Here is a 16492-nt window from a genome sequence, read left to right as displayed (position 1 = left end):
ATTGCCCTGTCGGACCGGCATGGCAATAGGTCCGACCCCCGTGGGTGACGAGGGCTGAGCGGGTGGGTTCGTCACCAATTAAACGGAAGACAAGACTACCCCTGGTCCAACTACTCAATTGATGACTGATGCAAGAGATAATAATGCGCATGACATGAATAAATTTTTTTTTTCGAAGTGGGTGTGGTTTTTCAGTTTTATTTGTTGTTTCTCGAAAGGATTTTATTTATTTTTATCGGGGAGGGTGTGGATGGAAAAGAAACATCACGATTTTTAGTTATCGATCAAAACAAGGGAAGGATAAAGGTCAAGTAAAAAAATAGTTTAATACTATGATGTTTATTCATGTTAACAAAGGATCAAACAAGGATCAAAATGGATTGAAAGGATCATACAGATTTTTGAGGTAGAGAGAGAGAATCTTGAGTTGCACGTAATCGAGATGACTGAATATGGCGACTAAATTCCATAATTATGCTCGCTGAATAATTCACAATGCCCCGCTTTGGGTTTAACAGCACGACGAGGGAAATTTTTCATTAGACGAAGACGATGAGCAACTCATTTCATGCAGATTGACATAGTCCGCTTTAAACTTGTACTGGAAATTTGAATGCTCTCGTTCGTATTCGATGAGGCTTTTGGCAAGCAGGCCGAATGCCTGCGTCACACCTGTAAATTTCACATTCAACGAAAAATTTGCATTTATCAAGAATAATGTTTCAGGTTTCGGCTGATGTCAATCTTATTTACATGTTACCTTTATCCATGATGGCAGAAGTTTCGCAAAATAACGCACCGACAGTAGACGCGTACTCGTATCCTTGTTCATAAGATATCATTCTCTGGTCACAAAGGTCAGCTTTATTGCCAACTATTAGGAAATCAATAAGTTCTTCATTAAATTTCATAATAAACTCAATGATACAAGCTCTCACCCAACAGTATTAGTACAGGAGTTTCCACATTACGCTTAAGCTCTGCAATATTTTGATGATTATTACAACTCAGTCCCACATTTTGATAAGTCATTTTTTAAAAATGAAGAACTGACCTTTAACCCATAATTGAGCTGCCTTAAAGGAGCATGATGCACTGACATCATAACTGTTTGAAAAATTCCAAACATAATTTTTTATATGCATACTGAACTTAAATTTGCTTAAATAAGACTTACAGGACAACTGCTGCATTCGCTTTCCTGTAGTAGAGTGGAGCCATTGACTTGTATCGCTCTTGACCAGCCGTGTCCCATATCTACAATATTAATCAGAACTTGTACAGAGCACTTTTACTGCTTATTGCTGTAATATACACCCACCTGCATTCTGACTGATTTATCTTTGACTCTCACTCTGCAAGTGACAAAAGATGCACCTATTGTTGAGCTGACACACTTCAATTTTTTTCTATCTTGGTTATTACCATCAGGATTGAATACGACGACAAAACTTGTCTTACCTACGTCTTTTTATGATTCAAGAGCTATATTAAAACAGAAAAACTACGTCAGTTTGAGATAATTAAACTCACTTTGTTCTCCTAGAATAACGATTTTAGCTTCAATATTGTTATTTGTAACCAAACTTTCCTCCATTTCAATGTCTAATAAAACGATAAATATCAAAATAAAATAGTAACTAGAGAAACAAAAACGGTGATCTGTCAAATGAAGAAAGTATTGACAGCCAATACAAAAAAACGTTTAAGCAACTAAATATGGGTTTAAGCAACCAGGAAATTTCCCATGAATATTTTAGTCGTGTATGTAATAATGCCTTTTTGAAGCAGCAACCATCAGGTTATAAAGAATCCAAACACATTAAAGGAGAAGAACACACAACAGTTCAGGTGTCTGCAGAGAATTTTTCGACGCATTTCTTAAGATGGACATAATAACACATCTTTTGACACCAAGGACAAAAATGTTGAATAACTAAAAATTGGTTAAACATATGTTGTTCTTTCCATTGAAAGGGATTGACATGTCCATCTTGAAGTTGCAGAGACGACTTGCTTGATCTTTTATTCTTTTTAAATAACACTTCTGGATTCAAATTCACTCCAGTTGTTCTTGATGAGCACTCATGATCACTCACTTTTTAAGCCACCACAGTGTTCCTTACTGTTTAGTTCTTGATTGTTTACTGTTCGAAGTGTTCACATTTAGATGTGTTGGATTAAGAAGACAAAAAGAAGGTAAACACACACACACCCTCCCAAGTCGAGAAGGTGAACACAAAAAGTTCTTTATCCCCTCCCCACCTTTTTTTTTTATTTACTTTTGTTTGTAAAGATTGTTCTTACACTTGTCCCACAGTCTTTTCCCGGATCACATCTTTAGTGGCGTGGGCGAGAAATATTCTCTCGCATGTTTCCACCTCTACCAGACAATCCTCCACGATCAACTCCACGATCAACTCCACGATCAACTCCACGATCAACTCCACGATCAACTCCACGATCAACTCCACGATCAACTCCACGATCTACTCCACGATCAACTCCACGATCAACTCCGCGATCTCCTCCGCGATCTCCTCCGCGATCTCCTCCGCGATCTCCTCCGCGATCTCCTCCACGATCTCCTCCACGATCTCCTCCACGATCTCCTCCACGATCTCCTCCACGATCTCCTCCACGATCAACTCCACGATCTCCTCCACGATCTCCTCCACGATCAACTCCACGATCAACTCCACGATCTCCTCCACGATCTCCTCCACGATCTCCTCCACGATCTCCTCCACGATCAACTCCACGATCACCACCACGATAAAGTTGGCTATCACGATCACGATCTGATGGACGATATCCTCCCGGTCCGTCTCTCGTGTTACTACCACGATTGTCTCTATCGCGCATATTATATCCATCCCGATCCTAGTTTTGTTGTGTTAATTATAACTAGTTATCAAACAAAAACCAAATTAATGACGTAATGAATATTACCCTGTAATCGTATCCGGAACGATCACTTCTACCACGAAAATCTCTCGGATCCGCAGGTGCACGATCGAATCCTTCGCGATCGCGACGATCAGACTGAGGCCTATTATATGGTTCCCGTTCTCGTTGTGGCGGGGCCCTTTCGTTTTCGTAATCGTTGCCACTGCTGTGACCACCAGATGGGGACACGGGCGCTGTTGTTTTTCGCTGATCTTCCTCTGCTTGACGTTTCTCGTAGTGGCTAAAATCGTCGAAAATGGACGTTGCGTGGCGGTATGAATGGAGGATCTTCAACACCTAGTTGAAAAATAGTAATATTCTTTAGAACTGGAGATTCCAAATGGAGTTTGGTTATTACCTGACGACCCTTTTCAACGGGAACCTCTTGGGTATCGCGTGAATTGGTAACGGGCTTGTTCTCGTTGTTTTCCAACCGAATGTGGCGCAACGCAGCATTAGGCACGTCTTTAACATAAATCCATTTGACGGTGAACTGACCACGCCATTTGTCTTGGGACCACACCGATAAGGTCGACGACATGTCCACTGCCGACGTCTAAGAAACAAAACAAAAGCTACTGGTCATTTCAAATTGTTCTATAAGTTTAGCTGTAGCCAAATTCACCATTTCAGCCATGCCACAGAAATGTCCGGATCCGTTGACGGAAAAGTACAAATACACTGGACCCTTTCCATCTCTGAAAAAATATATATATAATATGAAAATGAATATGAATGGTACTTGAACACCAAAATAAAAACGAAAATTATGAGTATCAAGAAAATGGACAAAACCTTTCACGGAAGGCGGCGTCAAGTCGCTTGTTGCCATGTTCTGTTGAACACCAGATTTCATATTTGATGGATCGATGAATGTCATCTTCTGAATATGATTTGATGACAAAGAAACGTGCATTCTTGGCCGACAAATCAAACTCTTTTGGATTGTAAATGTGTTTTGATTGCAACTCTTCCAACACTGGATTGGCTTGGGTCGGTGGTGCTGGTGGAGCAGCGGTCGGCGCAACAACCAATTGGGCAGCAGCCGTTTTAGGCGGAGTTACCGCAACCGGCTGTTGATGCCCAACGGGTTGGGCTGGAGCAGGAGATGGAGTAGGTCGTGTTGGGCGTGGTTGCGGTTGTATTTGATGATTAACTTGTTGGTGTTGTTGCTGATGTTGGTTGCCCTGCTGCTGTTGCTGTTGTTGTTGTTGTGGCTGTTGCTGCTGTTGATGATGATTATGTTGACTCTGCTGCTGAATTTGCTGCTGATATTGTTGTTGCTGTTGAGCATGATGATGATGATGATGTTGTTGTTGTTGATGTTGTTGTTGTTGATGTTGTTGTTGTTGATGTTGTTGATGTTGTTGTTGTTGATGTTGCTGAGATGGCAGATGTGGTTGTCCTACCGATTTTGACGGAACTGAAACCGGTTGCTGAACAGTCGAGACTGGTGTTGGTTGAACAGTAGAGGGGATGGCAAGGGCCTGATGCTGAAGAGAAGCTGATGATGCTGAACTGGGTGGATTAACTCCACCGCCGTTCTTGTTTTCCCAAGTGCCAATATCCAAACTTGGAGTTCGTGGTGTTACCATAGGCGGCGGAACCATTGACTTTTTCTTGGTTGTCAGTTGTGGCTTGGCTGGCTGGCTGGCGATTGAAGCCCAAGTCAGCTTCTTCGGTTGCTGAGACTGCTGTTGCTGCAGTTCCTGTTGAACAGGTTTAGCTGTCTCAAGCGACAGTCCTTGCATAACTTGTTCTACTTGCTTCACACCCGGAGATGACGAGGATTCCTCCTGTCGGCCAGTCGAAGGGGCCGATGAAGCGTAGGCTGTTTGATGATCGGCAGTTCTTCCTGTTTGATAGTAGTCGTCGTAATGGGCCGCTTTACGATCCCATGTCGAGTATTCTGCACCGACACCATAGCCGCCACCGAAAGCCGGCTGGCCACCAAAATTGCTGAAACTTCCACTAGGGCCAAACATGCCATCAATTCCATATGGGTCTTGCTGGTGAAGGTGCTGAGCCTGATGGGAAGGGGCTCCATATCCACCCAAAAAGGGCATATCACCTGTTCCCGTGGCAGAATTGCTGGACCAAGCTCCATGGTCCAGTTGGTAAGAGAATGAAGGCCCATAGTAGCTCGATAGATAATGATCAGTTGTCGCTACGGTAGGGGAAACGTACGAATTCTATAAAGTTCAAAATGAAAAATGTAAATGTTAAAAGCCAAATAAAACTCACTGACACAAACAAACAACCTGAATTGATTGATTCCTCCAAGATGAAAAGTCTTCATGGTCGTTAAGTTGATCCTTATTGGGACCATTCACTGTTTGACAACAAGAAAATATTAGTTTACTGAACATGAATTTTACATGACAATAAAAGATCCACCTTGTTGTTGACTTCCTTGGCCTCTCATCCGCTGGGTGACAGAAAGAATGAGCTTAATGAACTGCAGTAAAACAAATAGGAAAACTGTTCACTAAATTTACCTGATCTGACACGCCCGTTGACATCACACAACCAAATGGCACAGGGAATTCAATAAAAGGAATTAACCCAAGATTTTTCAGAGAAGAACACAACAAAGTAACACAAAACGTCACAAACACGAGTGTTGGGGGGAATTCACGGTAAGTGGGTATTTCGTGAATACGACGAAACCCTGAATCGGGAGCGTGAATAACGCGGGATTCTCTATAATTTTGGGGAGGGGGCACTCGAGTGTCTCACCAAACAATGTTTTCAGCCGGTTTTTCAACCAGCAAGACTTTGAACGGTCAAAAACGAGAGGAATTAGAGAATTCCGTGGCCAAAAGTTGATAACTGAACAAGAGTACAAGAAAACTATGGCGGCTGTTCTTCTTTTTCTGTCTTTTTTTTAGTAGAGAAAAATCCCGTCTTATACATACAGCGCTTCAAAAGTCAGTTTCAGCAACCGTCCGAAAACGAGAAACTTGTGTCAGTCACAGAAACATTCTTCACTTGCCGGAACCTCAAACAAGCAAGAACTGGATAGCATAGTGCATTGATTCACGATCACACGGTCAAATTTTTTAACATTTTACCAAAAATCTAAATCATTGACTACCTTTCTAAGTAATTTTTTTTTAAATTTGGTATTGAAAAATAAAAGGTAAATGAAAAGATTAAAAGAAATAAAATATAGAAAAATTACTTCTGTCATCCGGAAACTGATTAGTCGCAGCCTTCTTCCTCTATATTAGACTCCTCCTTTTCTGTACTTTCCGTCTCGTCTTTCCATTCGCCTCAGCGGCTCGGTCGTACCATCACGCTACTTTGGGTAAGCTTCTTCTATTTAATGTAATTATTTTTCAACTTTACTAAATGTTGTTTTCATGTAGAATCCATTCATCTAGACCTGAAGAATGTCGGCCGCCCAAAAGAAACAGGTAATAGTCAATTTAGCGTATGCAGAACTTGCTTAAATTTCCGGCTTGGCATTGGAGAAAATGGCGTCAAGTAGCCACGTGTAGAAGTTGAAATGTCGGGATAATTTTTTAAGTTTTTATTAAATTGTAACACCGTTCTTATGTGACTACAGAAAAAAGCTATTGAGAGCATCAACTCTCGCCTTGCTTTGGTGATGAAGTCTGGCAAATTCTGCCTTGGTCTCCGCCAAACCCTGAAGACGCTTCGTCAAGGAAAATCCAAGCTGGTGATAATCGCCAACAACACTCCCCCACTCAGGTGAGACTGTGAAGTAGGCAGTAAAATTGTCTATGGAGTCTAAGAACCATAGGGTGGCTGATCCCTTGAAGTTTTAAACTTGTGCTAATTTTAATATTTTTGTTAACAGGAAATCGGAGATTGAGTACTACGCCATGTTGGCCAAGACTGGTGTTCATCACTACACAGGCAACAACATTGAGCTGGGCACAGCATGCGGAAAGTACTTCCGAGTCTGCACTATGTCGATTACTGATCCTGGAGATTCCGATATCATCAGGTCTATGCCTGCCAGTGAAGGTGGTCAAGGACAGTAACACATGTAAAGTTCTGTCTTGTATGATGTGAAATACACATTTGTACCTAAGTGCACTGTGTGTTCTGTCAGTATGGTGTAGATTTCTTGGTTTAAGTTTTTTTTTAACAAATACTACAGTAAGACATTGTAGAGGAATGGTGAAATGTTGTAATGACAACAATCAAAACTTCTTTCAGGAATGAAATTTAATAAAAGCAAAGTGTTACTATTTAAACTATACAAAAAGGAAGAAAACTAATGGTCTTGATATTTTGGCTCTCTTTTTTCAGCAAAACTTTTTAAGCCCTCTTGAGCATCTTTAAGCTGCAAATTACCCACCATTACATTTTCTCCTTCCCTATTAAAAAAAACATTCTTAGATATAATTTTTAAACATGTACTTCAGTTATATACTTATATGCCTCCATGATATCCATTTTTAATTGCCGGTGAAGAAACTGTTTACCCAAACGCATGACAGGGAGACTTTTCTTGCAGATACTCTCAATAACCTGTTGGGTTTCTAATTCTATAAATATTTCAGAGTATTCTATATTAGTAAAAATAACCTGTAGTAATAAACACTGATTAAGGAAAGGATGTAACATTTAAGTATAATTATAACCTACTGATACTGGTAAAATGAACTTCCTACAAAAAATTATGACAATCAAATAACTAAAAAAAAATAACTAACCTATATTTTCAGCTGGTACAACTCTACTAACCAGGCCAGCCTTTAAAGCTTCTTCAGCTGACAATGGAAGACCAGTAAAGAGCATGTAAGATGCTAATTTCATTGGGATTGCCCTAGCGACAGCCACTCCTGGTGTTGAGCAAAAGAGTCCCAAATTTATCCCTGGAGTGGAGAAGGTTGCATTGGTACTTGCCACAACAATATCACACATGGCTACCAATTGACAACCAGCTGCAGCAGCTATTCCATCAACCTTGCAAGATATTTGTTATTCATAGAAAGCACTGTGAATAAAACCAATTTCTTTTACATTACCTGAGCTACGATAGGAATAGGGCAATCAATTAAGAGTTTCATAAGACTAGTACATGTTGAGAACACTAATTCATGATGAGTTTTAGGAGTTTCATTTGTCTATAATGATCAACAAATGTTACTCTGATGATTAAATATCAGCATAATTGTTTGCAAATACCAATTCCTTTAAGTTATGGCCAGCAGAGAAGACTTTACTCCCTGATGAAGAAAGAAGAACACAACGAGCACCTTTGGCTTCATTAACTGCCTTGAAAATACTTTGAAGTTCATTCAGCATTTCAGTAGACAGTGCATTCCTATTAAACATAAACAATATTATAAAAGCAACTAAAACTATCATATGCAAATCTGAGATATAATAAAAATACCAACCTAGTTCTAGGAGAATTTAGTTGTACTTTATATATTCCATTCTCATTCGAAAAATTTACAAGATTTAAACTTTCCGGCTGCGAAGTGGCCAAAGATGAAAAAAAATATTTATGAACATTTTTGATGGATCCAAGAGCATAAGATAGGCGCGTCGCCATTGTCATCTTGTTTACATTTCGTACGGTACAGCCTACTAGAAATAGGAAGCCGCCGAAAGGGAAAAGCAGAATTGCGTCCTAGAACTTAGCTGGTCTTGTCATCTAGCGTTCAAAAAAGCAACGTATTTGAACTTATTAGGTAACATTCTCTCAGCCATGACTGCGCAGTGCCCCAATTTCTCGTTTTTTTTTCGTAGTAATAGAAAAAGAGAAAATAAATCATCATGCGCATAATTGCTCATAAAAATGAGAGATCGAATCCATTTCTGCTTCTATTTGTATTCAGCACTATTGTGAAGTTATGATCAGACCAGAAATTTTTTTAGTCTTTCTACTATATTGCTTACGTGCACCTGTTCCTATAATAAGGTGGAAATGACTCGTCAGTACTTCAAATTCGCAAAACTGTTTTATATATCGCTACCTGCAGTGTGTTGTCTCTGCTACGAAGACCGCATATCCCTTGCTCAAGAGTCGAATCTGACAGAAATATTAAATAAGGCATTCCTCTAGCGTCGCATTGAGCCGTCGTCCAAGGAGCATTTAATGGCAAGACCGGAATTCTTGACTGTTTGAATTCGAGACTCATTAAGCGGCGAAGATCCTCTAATTCGGCCATTCGTGTAGGGGAGCCTTCAACAACAATGCCCACAGCATACGGAGCTAGAGCCTTATGCAGCGATAACACGGATCTAATAACGGAGGAAAACATTAGTCAGTAATAAACATTTTTAAATTTCCCATAATTGAATAATTACGCCTTATTTCGGGTGAAATAAGCGTCTGTAAGAAAGAAACAAACGGCCAACTCCAATTTCACCTGGGACGTAACCAAACACGGCCAAGAAGATTTCCGCTGAAACTTGACCATCAATGACTTTTTCGTCTCCTCATTCAACTGAAAGAGAAAATCAATCGGTATTAGCACATACACACAATAGTAAGAATAACAAATGAGATTCAAAACCTGCAAATCAGCGAACACAGCGGGATTGTAGAGTTTTAAGACTTCAAAAGGTTCCGATCCCAGAGCTGGGGAGCCGAATTCAATCTTCTGTTCCACGAACGTTTCGTCTAAAGATGCGCTGCCCGTCGTGTTGAGAAGAACGGGCTGTTGAAGATAAGATTTCCACCAGCGAAGCCTCGTTTTCTGGAGGCGGATGAATTCGTCATTTTTCAGAGCAGGCTGCGTTAGAGTGCAAAGATTGAGATGAGTTTGCGGGAGGGCATCAATCAAGTCCGCCATGGCCGTCACGTCTTTAATTGCTTTGGAGGTTTTCTTTACAGAAGTTTTGCTAGCTAGACTAAGGGAACTGTTAGATCCCATGAGAGATTGGGCATCCAAGAACAACTGCACAAGTTCCACATTTATTTGGTTTAAAGAGTCACTATTAATGAGCAAGGCATTTGAATTTTGGGTCACATTGCTTCTGATCCACTCTTGCTCAATCCTATTTTGCAGAGCTTCACCAAGAAATGAAAATTTGTCAAAATTTGGACTAAGGAACTTATGCTTGACACAGTGATCGGCAATTTTTTTAAAGTTCATGGTCTTCAATTTTTGTAGGAACAATCTTTGTCTGGAAGAGGGATGTTGCCTGGTGGGGCATAGAAATACTCTTCTTCTGTCACAGTAGCATTGGAGAGGATTTCTTCTCTGATATTACCCTCAGTCACACAATCTTCTCTCAGTGATTGAATGTACTCTTCGTATAGGACATTTATCAAGGGTTTCACTGCCGATGTATCTACAGAATGTATCTGATTGGCGAACTGAATAGCTTCTTCTAATCGACGAATGCCTTCACGATTGGCGAAATCCACCAATGAGAGCCGCTCCAAGTGCTCGATAGTCTTGGAATCAATTTTGACAGAAGCTATTTCACCTTCCCTTTCAAGAACGATGGGTTTCTCAGGCACTGCTGAACTAAATTTCTTCAAAACAAACGAAAAATATTTGCGATTTAAAAATAACTGACTAGCACGTTGGATGACAGACATTTTTCGACTGCTAGTCACCAACGTTGCCCGATATAATATTTCAATTTGTGTTTTTCATCTTTTTTTTTTTTTTTACTTTTAATTTTCTCTCATTCAAAACCAAGAGTTAAATGAAGAGGAAGCCAGTGAAATATTTCCCACGAAAATGTATTGAATACAATTGAGCTCAAAGATATTTCCTAACGAGTACAGTTATTACAGTATGATTGAATTGAACAGACAACAAAATTCTTTCCTAGTATTTACGAGTTTGAATTTTGATCCAAAATTGGGGAGAAAAATTAACAAGATTTTGATGCCATTTCTAACAAATGTGCCGTTAGACGGCACTTCGTCTAATAAACTATGAGTTAGTGCATTTTTATTTCATAAAATATCAATTGAAAGAAGCAGAGTCGTGACATACCGACCAACTGACATGCAACGCCAAATCGGAAGATTTTTTTTTTTTTGTTCGCTGGGTTAACGAGAACTAATTAAAGCATTTTATCCCTGCTAAAGAGTTTCCCTGGTATCATCAAAGAGTATCCTAATGGGATTTTAAAATGAGTTAAATTTAACCTAGTCGCAAGAGTATTAACTGTTCCTGGAAAGAGAGAATTTCCAGTCGAGAAAATTACGAGAGATTACGAGAGATTCAAATCCAAGTGGACTTTTCTTCGGCCACAATGCCTTCAGCCTTGAGGCGTTTCAGCATTGGCCTGTAAATATCCTGGATGAAGGGCAAGACCATGCCCTTGCGTTGAATTTCACCATCCAGCAACATTTTGGTGGCAATGGCAGCTGGGTAACCGACGGTGCGGGCCATTGCAGAGTAGCCTGCGCTGCTGGATTGGCCGTAACAAACCAAATTAATGCCCCGTAATTCGTGGCGTTGATCCGGCCACAAAATTTCGACTTCGTGCCGTAAAACCACGAGATCGCGATCAGCTGGGCCCAACGCCAATCGCTTTGCCAAATATTGACCTAATCAAAACGAACCAATATTATCTCATTTTTTGGTTTTCTTTTTAATCTGCTGAAATTGTAATTGCATAACAAGCATTCAACTTACTAATGGTATCAATGGGATTGCCGTACTTAACGACCAATTCCTCAGAAAGCAATCCCAAATCTTCAATGGCCTTGATGCGGCTGGCATTGCGACCGGTCCGCTCAAATAATTGGTTCTTCAGGTTGTCGTAAAAGATGTTGTAGTCGGTGATGCCCAACAGGTTGCACATAAACTGCCTCCAAGTGATGTCTGGCCCACCGGAATGCAGACACGGGTGAGGTTCCTGGCTGATGAGGCCAAGCTGGATTAGACCTAGGATGTGGTCCGAGTATCCAGCATAGCGGATCGTGCCTCTAAAGACGGTGCGTGCTTCCGGAATTCCATAATGGTCAACGTAGTCCAGTGAGTCGCGATTGGCGAAACCTTCAAAGGCAAATCCGGGCAAAAAGTCCAACTTTTCAGCCTTTTCAAGTAGTGCACCTCCGGCCGGAATCTCGACAACCTACCGGAGTAATAACAACATCAATAGATAGACACAATGAACAAAAATCAAACCAAAATTTAAAAATTTAATGAATCAGACCTTGCCGTCCTTGAGGAAACGGCCGCTGGACACAGTGTTGAGTAGAGCCCCGCGTGGACTCCAAGAGAACCGATAGCGAAGCGGATTGTCGGAGCATTCTGGAGCCGGGAGTCCGCCGCAATACGAAACGAATGATTTGACTTTGCCTCCGCCCTGGTGAACTTCTTCGAAACACTCCATAGCCAGCAAGTGGTCGATGCCCGGGTCGAGGCCTACTTCGTTGACGATTGACACTCCGGCCTCGACGGCCCGTTGGTGCAACTCCTTCATCGCCGGCGAGAGATAGCTGGCCGTCACCATGTTGGTCTTGGAGGCGATGCACTGCTCGGCCACAAGCGGATGCAGGGCATAGGGCAAAAGCGAGACGACCACGTCGGCTTTGCCGATCAGCTCCTGCAGCAAATCAGGTCGCTCCTGGACGTTCAAAAGGACGGGCTCGGTGCGGGGGAAACGACGAGCCAAAGTGTCTGCTTCGTCTCTCAGTGCGGATGCTGTTTTTTTTTTTTTTTTTTTTTTTTTTTAATTTTAAATAAAGCATCAACGTCGTGCTTGGACTTCAAATGAAATTTAAAACAACTTTCAATTTACCAACATGGACGACAACGTCGTTGGACCTCGTTAAATACTCGACAACAGGAGCCGAGACGTAGCCAGCGCCCAGCAAAAGCACTCGCTTAGTCTGAGCGTCGTAATCCCCGAGAATGCGGTGTTTTGCCAAGCTTGAATTTAAAAAAGAAAATAGTATATATTATTACAATCATCTTGGAAACGAATCGGACTTTCGACGATAAAAACCCACTTTCGCTGGTTCCTCAGGTCCTGGATGTACTCGAAATTTTTGGTGAGTTTGCCGTTGCTGGTGATGACGGCACCTTCAATGACGTTGGTGAATTTGTGCTCCTCGAAGGGTTTCGTGGCGTCCGACTGTAAAACGTCAAACACGTGTGGCAGCAACAAATCGCCGAAAAAGTCGGTGGCTTCACGGGGCAACTGCGTCGGCATGTTGTCGATGGAGCAGACCAAAATTCCAGGGCCTTTGAAACTATGAAACACGGAGGAATGATGTAACAAATATTTCGAAATTGGACTAACGAAACGAGATTTCCCTTTTCTTGTTTTACCTGTTGGTGTCCTTGTGCTGTTCGGCGTCGTAAAGGCAAAACGGATTGTCGATGGTGGTGCATTCGTTCATAAACTCGATCGAACCTCCGGGGTCGGCACCTTGAATTTAAATAACATAATCAGCAACAAATGGAACCAACTCATTATCGTGTGAAATGGCGAATAAATAAATAAATAAATCTGATTTTACTGATGTCGCAAATGGCAAGAAGCCGGTGCGGCAGAGGTGGTGAGCCGAGTGACGTCTGCACCCAAGGAAGGTGACTCTGAGCCGAGCGGATGAGTACTTTGGCATCCGGAATGGTGATGAGCTTTGGCGAGTTGGGCGCCCAATAGATTCCGTTGATTATAACCGAAGCGTAAGGAGCAATCTAGCAAGAAACGCAGGGGGTGCACTTTAGTTGCTGTTGTTGAAAGACTGGGACGGTTGGTGCGGATTTCACCTTTTTGCTGAAGACGGAGATGTAACGGCTGGGATATTCGTCGTACTCTTTGGCGTCAAAAGGCCCGCCTTTGATGCGGATGAGATGATCGCGCCGGCTGACTTCGCAGGCGTAAATTTTGTTCGTGGCTCCGTGATCGGCCACCTTTTGCAACATGTCCGGGGGGACGTACTCGTGCGGCAAATCCTTCAAAAACAAACCGGGTGGTAAAAGGGGGGGATAAAGAAACGTGAGGGCGAGTGAGAATAGTCCTCCCGTTGCAATTAAGACAGACATTATTTACCTGGAAGATTTCTTGAGCGCCTTGCGAGACATTGCCCGATCCAGTGAAACAAAACGTTAAAGGACCGATGGATTTGGGCAACATGCCTATAGCGATCTCAAAACCAGCATCACGAACGGCTTGGCGAGCCATTCCCGAATTGCGATAGTTGTGCGCTGGCCCAATATGCTAATGACGAGTTTGGAGGGAGAGAGAGAGAGAGAAAAGGGAACAAGTTTTGGAACAAGTGTTACAAAAAAGAAACCTGCGAATCTTTTAAATGCTAATCCTCACCATGAACGGGGTGTGGTGTCCGAGGGCCAAGAGTCGTAGACCTAGACCGTGAAGAATATTGATCATGCCGGCCACACCGGCGTACTTGCCAAAAGCCACAACCCGCTGGCCGTTTGCATCCATCATTTTCTCGTAGTCAACCAGTCGGATATTCTACGGAAAACGAAATAATGAAGCGAAGGAAACAATTGCGTGGACATCAATAAGAGGGATACCTTTTCCAACATTGCGTCCAGCAAAGGCATGTTGGCTTCCTGAGCCTTGATTGTGTGGGAAAAGAAACAATAGGTCTTGTTGGGTAGTAAAAAGTCGATGGGGATTTGCTTGACTCCGACGATGACGGGTGCCTCTCCGATGTCTTCCTGGATGATTGCCCCTGCATTTGCATAAGCTTGCATGGGGTAAGCTCTTCTGTTGGAGGGTTGAACAAGAACCTTCACTCCTGCCCTGACTAGCTTGCGAACATTGGTGGGTGAAAGTGGAGCCCTTCGCTCCCACACTGACTGATCCTCTCTCCTGATTGCCAGGATCTGCAAACAGCCAGAAACATGAATCAGAACACTTGAATCAATAACTTGTGTGCTGCAAGACATTATACCTTTCCCCTGACATCAGCGTAAGATCTGGAAGTAATGGCCAATGAGGCCCCATTCCTGAGGAGGTTGTGGAAACGGTGAGAAGCCTCTAGAGCAGGCCTATTAAGGAGCAACAAAAGCATTGCGCTCTTGGTAGAAGTGCTGTGTTATGGACAAGGAATGGTAGCAAAACAGGCAAATTGTCCTTGCTAGGAAAAGAATGGGGTAATGGTCGACCACTTAAGAGAAAAGACCACACATACACTGTGTGTGGCTAACCTGAAACAAACTATGCAGAAGTGAATACCTAGAGATAGAAATGAGGGTGTTGGGTGTTTGGGTGCTGGGGAAAAGTTAATTATAGAAGTCCCTCTTGGCAAGCAGCCTTGTAAACAAAGTAATTAATGTAATGACCTGTAGAGATTTGAAGAGACTATGAAAATCAGGGAAATTCAATTTTTCGGGAGGAAAATGTGTTTAGCCGGTTGTAGGGAGGTGCTCCACACTGAAAGAGAAAGTGGAGGACATTGTATATGTTAAATAAGGTTCGATCAACGTCCTTGAAAAAAGGTGAAAACCTAATTGAAGTGCAAAAGTCTTGACCTCATCGTAAAAATTGATGCTGCCTAAAGGTGACAGCCTCGTAATCAAGAGAAACTATCAGCCTGTTACATTTTGCATAAACAACAAATTAATTGATTTTGGGGGGAAAGTCTAATCAAAAATTGAATTTATTCCCCCGAGTGTTTAAAAAAAAATACAAGTTCGATTGATAGTTGATACAAACGACAGTGACATCTATGTTTCGCATATCCTAACATCGGATAAAATCAGCAACAGATGGCGATAAATCAGCGGTTGTTCAAAAATGACGTTTCATATTTGGCATAATATTTTTTTGGTCCAGATAACTAATAAACATCGCTACTGCTGTTCTCTTATCAGCTGGTCAGCGAAATCTCCGGAGAGAAAAGCAAAATGAAAAGAGGTTCAAGGTGGTCGCAAATCATCCAATTCGCGATGATTGCTTTGTCTTCTCCAAGGTGAACCCGAATAGATTGGGGCTCGATGTTTTCTCGCTCTATTGGGCGTTGCTTTTCGCCACGAGGGAGACCGAGAACAGGTGCCAGCCAAGAGAAACGAGCAAAACTAAGGACACACACATAACAATCGGCGCATCTGAAACTTTTGAAAAAAAAATAAAAAAATTTCAAACTCGTCCCCGTGAGGTATACGTCCCGCCGTAACCCACTTTCGCATATTTTCGCATCGATCCCTTGCAGAGAAGGTCGTCGCTGATCATTTTCAGCCATCGCCACTTTTGCCTTTTTGGATATAGGCGAGATGTCGAGTGACAAAAGCCCTTTTCCAACAACAGCAGCAGCAGCTGGACGCTTGCAATGCAAATATTTTAGCTTGAAAAACTATACTCGCGTCTACTACAACAAGTGAAATAGCAACAACGAAGGACGTCCGTTTTTTTCTTTGGTCTCTTGTTCCGGCCGCTTCTCATGGCCAGCAGCTGTCTTATATGCCCATTTGCAAACATTTATATCCGTTGCATGACAAGTTGTCTTTCTCTCTCTCTCTCTCTCTCTCTCTCTGCAATATGCAAACGACACACAATCTGAGGCCACAGGACGCTGAACTTGATTGTGGAGGCTCCCAGCAGTTCTTAATTCTCAAAGTGGAAATGAGGCCGCAGCCTTGAGGCCGGGTAACAAACACGA

The 16492-nt window shown here is 42.1% G+C and overlaps 5 protein-coding genes across 10 annotated transcripts; 1 reads left to right on the top strand and 4 right to left on the bottom strand.

Moving 5' to 3' along the window:
• Window positions 1-323: 323 nt before the first annotated feature.
• On the bottom strand, window positions 324-1662 carry LOC124194002 (ras-related protein Rab-5B-like). Of its 4 annotated transcripts, none has more exons than XM_046588011.1 (8): window positions 1534-1661; window positions 1466-1467; window positions 1322-1396; window positions 1178-1257; window positions 1055-1107; window positions 939-980; window positions 761-874; window positions 324-672 (listed from the first exon to the last, which is right to left on the bottom strand). In XM_046588011.1, exons 1-8 carry the CDS (start codon window positions 1595-1597, stop codon window positions 512-514), a joined length of 591 nt encoding a protein of 196 aa, XP_046443967.1. In that variant the 5' UTR covers window positions 1598-1661; the 3' UTR covers window positions 324-511. The 4 variants fall into 4 exon arrangements, with proteins under 4 accessions (XP_046443967.1, XP_046443968.1, XP_046443966.1 ...); XM_046588012.1 differs by having other exon boundaries at window positions 1462-1467; window positions 1534-1649; XM_046588010.1 differs by having other exon boundaries at window positions 1322-1467; window positions 1534-1662.
• Window positions 1663-1750: 88 nt separating this feature from the next.
• Window positions 1751-5963, bottom strand: LOC124193999 (YTH domain-containing family protein 3-like). 3 transcript variants are annotated; one of them, XM_046588005.1, is made up of 9 exons: window positions 5448-5933; window positions 5347-5377; window positions 5211-5281; window positions 3745-5141; window positions 3575-3647; window positions 3308-3505; window positions 2953-3246; window positions 2769-2883; window positions 1751-2708 (listed from the first exon to the last, which is right to left on the bottom strand). In XM_046588005.1, exons 1-9 carry the CDS (start codon window positions 5469-5471, stop codon window positions 2341-2343), a joined length of 2571 nt encoding a protein of 856 aa, XP_046443961.1. In that variant the 5' UTR covers window positions 5472-5933; the 3' UTR covers window positions 1751-2340. The 3 variants fall into 3 exon arrangements, with proteins under 3 accessions (XP_046443961.1, XP_046443962.1, XP_046443960.1); XM_046588006.1 differs by having other exon boundaries at window positions 1751-2883; window positions 3745-4267; window positions 4328-5141; XM_046588004.1 differs by having other exon boundaries at window positions 1751-2883; window positions 5448-5963.
• Window positions 5964-6164: 201 nt separating this feature from the next.
• LOC124194003 (60S ribosomal protein L30-like) lies at window positions 6165-7012 on the top strand. Its single transcript, XM_046588014.1, has 4 exons — window positions 6165-6259; window positions 6321-6368; window positions 6521-6666; window positions 6776-7012. The coding sequence occupies exons 2-4, from the start codon at window positions 6345-6347 to the stop codon at window positions 6960-6962; spliced, it is 357 nt and encodes a 118-aa protein (XP_046443970.1). The 5' UTR covers window positions 6165-6259; window positions 6321-6344; the 3' UTR covers window positions 6963-7012.
• Window positions 7013-7131: 119 nt separating this feature from the next.
• LOC124194000 (enoyl-CoA hydratase domain-containing protein 3, mitochondrial-like) lies at window positions 7132-8552 on the bottom strand. The gene is made up of 6 exons (XM_046588007.1): window positions 8331-8552; window positions 8116-8254; window positions 7956-8054; window positions 7641-7893; window positions 7358-7472; window positions 7132-7301 (listed from the first exon to the last, which is right to left on the bottom strand). Exons 1-6 carry the CDS (start codon window positions 8492-8494, stop codon window positions 7199-7201), a joined length of 873 nt encoding a protein of 290 aa, XP_046443963.1. The 5' UTR covers window positions 8495-8552; the 3' UTR covers window positions 7132-7198.
• Window positions 8553-8747: 195 nt separating this feature from the next.
• LOC124194004 (alpha-aminoadipic semialdehyde synthase, mitochondrial-like) lies at window positions 8748-15529 on the bottom strand. Its single transcript, XM_046588015.1, has 17 exons — window positions 14786-15529; window positions 14403-14717; window positions 14188-14340; window positions 13915-14082; window positions 13632-13817; window positions 13379-13559; window positions 13188-13287; window positions 12866-13108; window positions 12655-12785; window positions 12067-12557; window positions 11544-11985; window positions 11137-11455; window positions 10107-10421; window positions 9456-9987; window positions 9247-9386; window positions 8913-9180; window positions 8748-8847 (listed from the first exon to the last, which is right to left on the bottom strand). Exons 1-17 carry the CDS (start codon window positions 14903-14905, stop codon window positions 8794-8796), a joined length of 4158 nt encoding a protein of 1385 aa, XP_046443971.1. The 5' UTR covers window positions 14906-15529; the 3' UTR covers window positions 8748-8793.
• Window positions 15530-16492: the final 963 nt, after the last annotated feature.

This window comes from Daphnia pulex, chromosome 5 (assembly GCF_021134715.1).
Source record: "Daphnia pulex isolate KAP4 chromosome 5, ASM2113471v1".
Classification (NCBI taxonomy): Eukaryota; Metazoa; Arthropoda; class Branchiopoda; order Diplostraca; family Daphniidae; genus Daphnia; species Daphnia pulex.
Note: the sequence above shows the minus strand (reverse complement) of the source record. Positions and strands in the feature narration are given on the sequence as shown.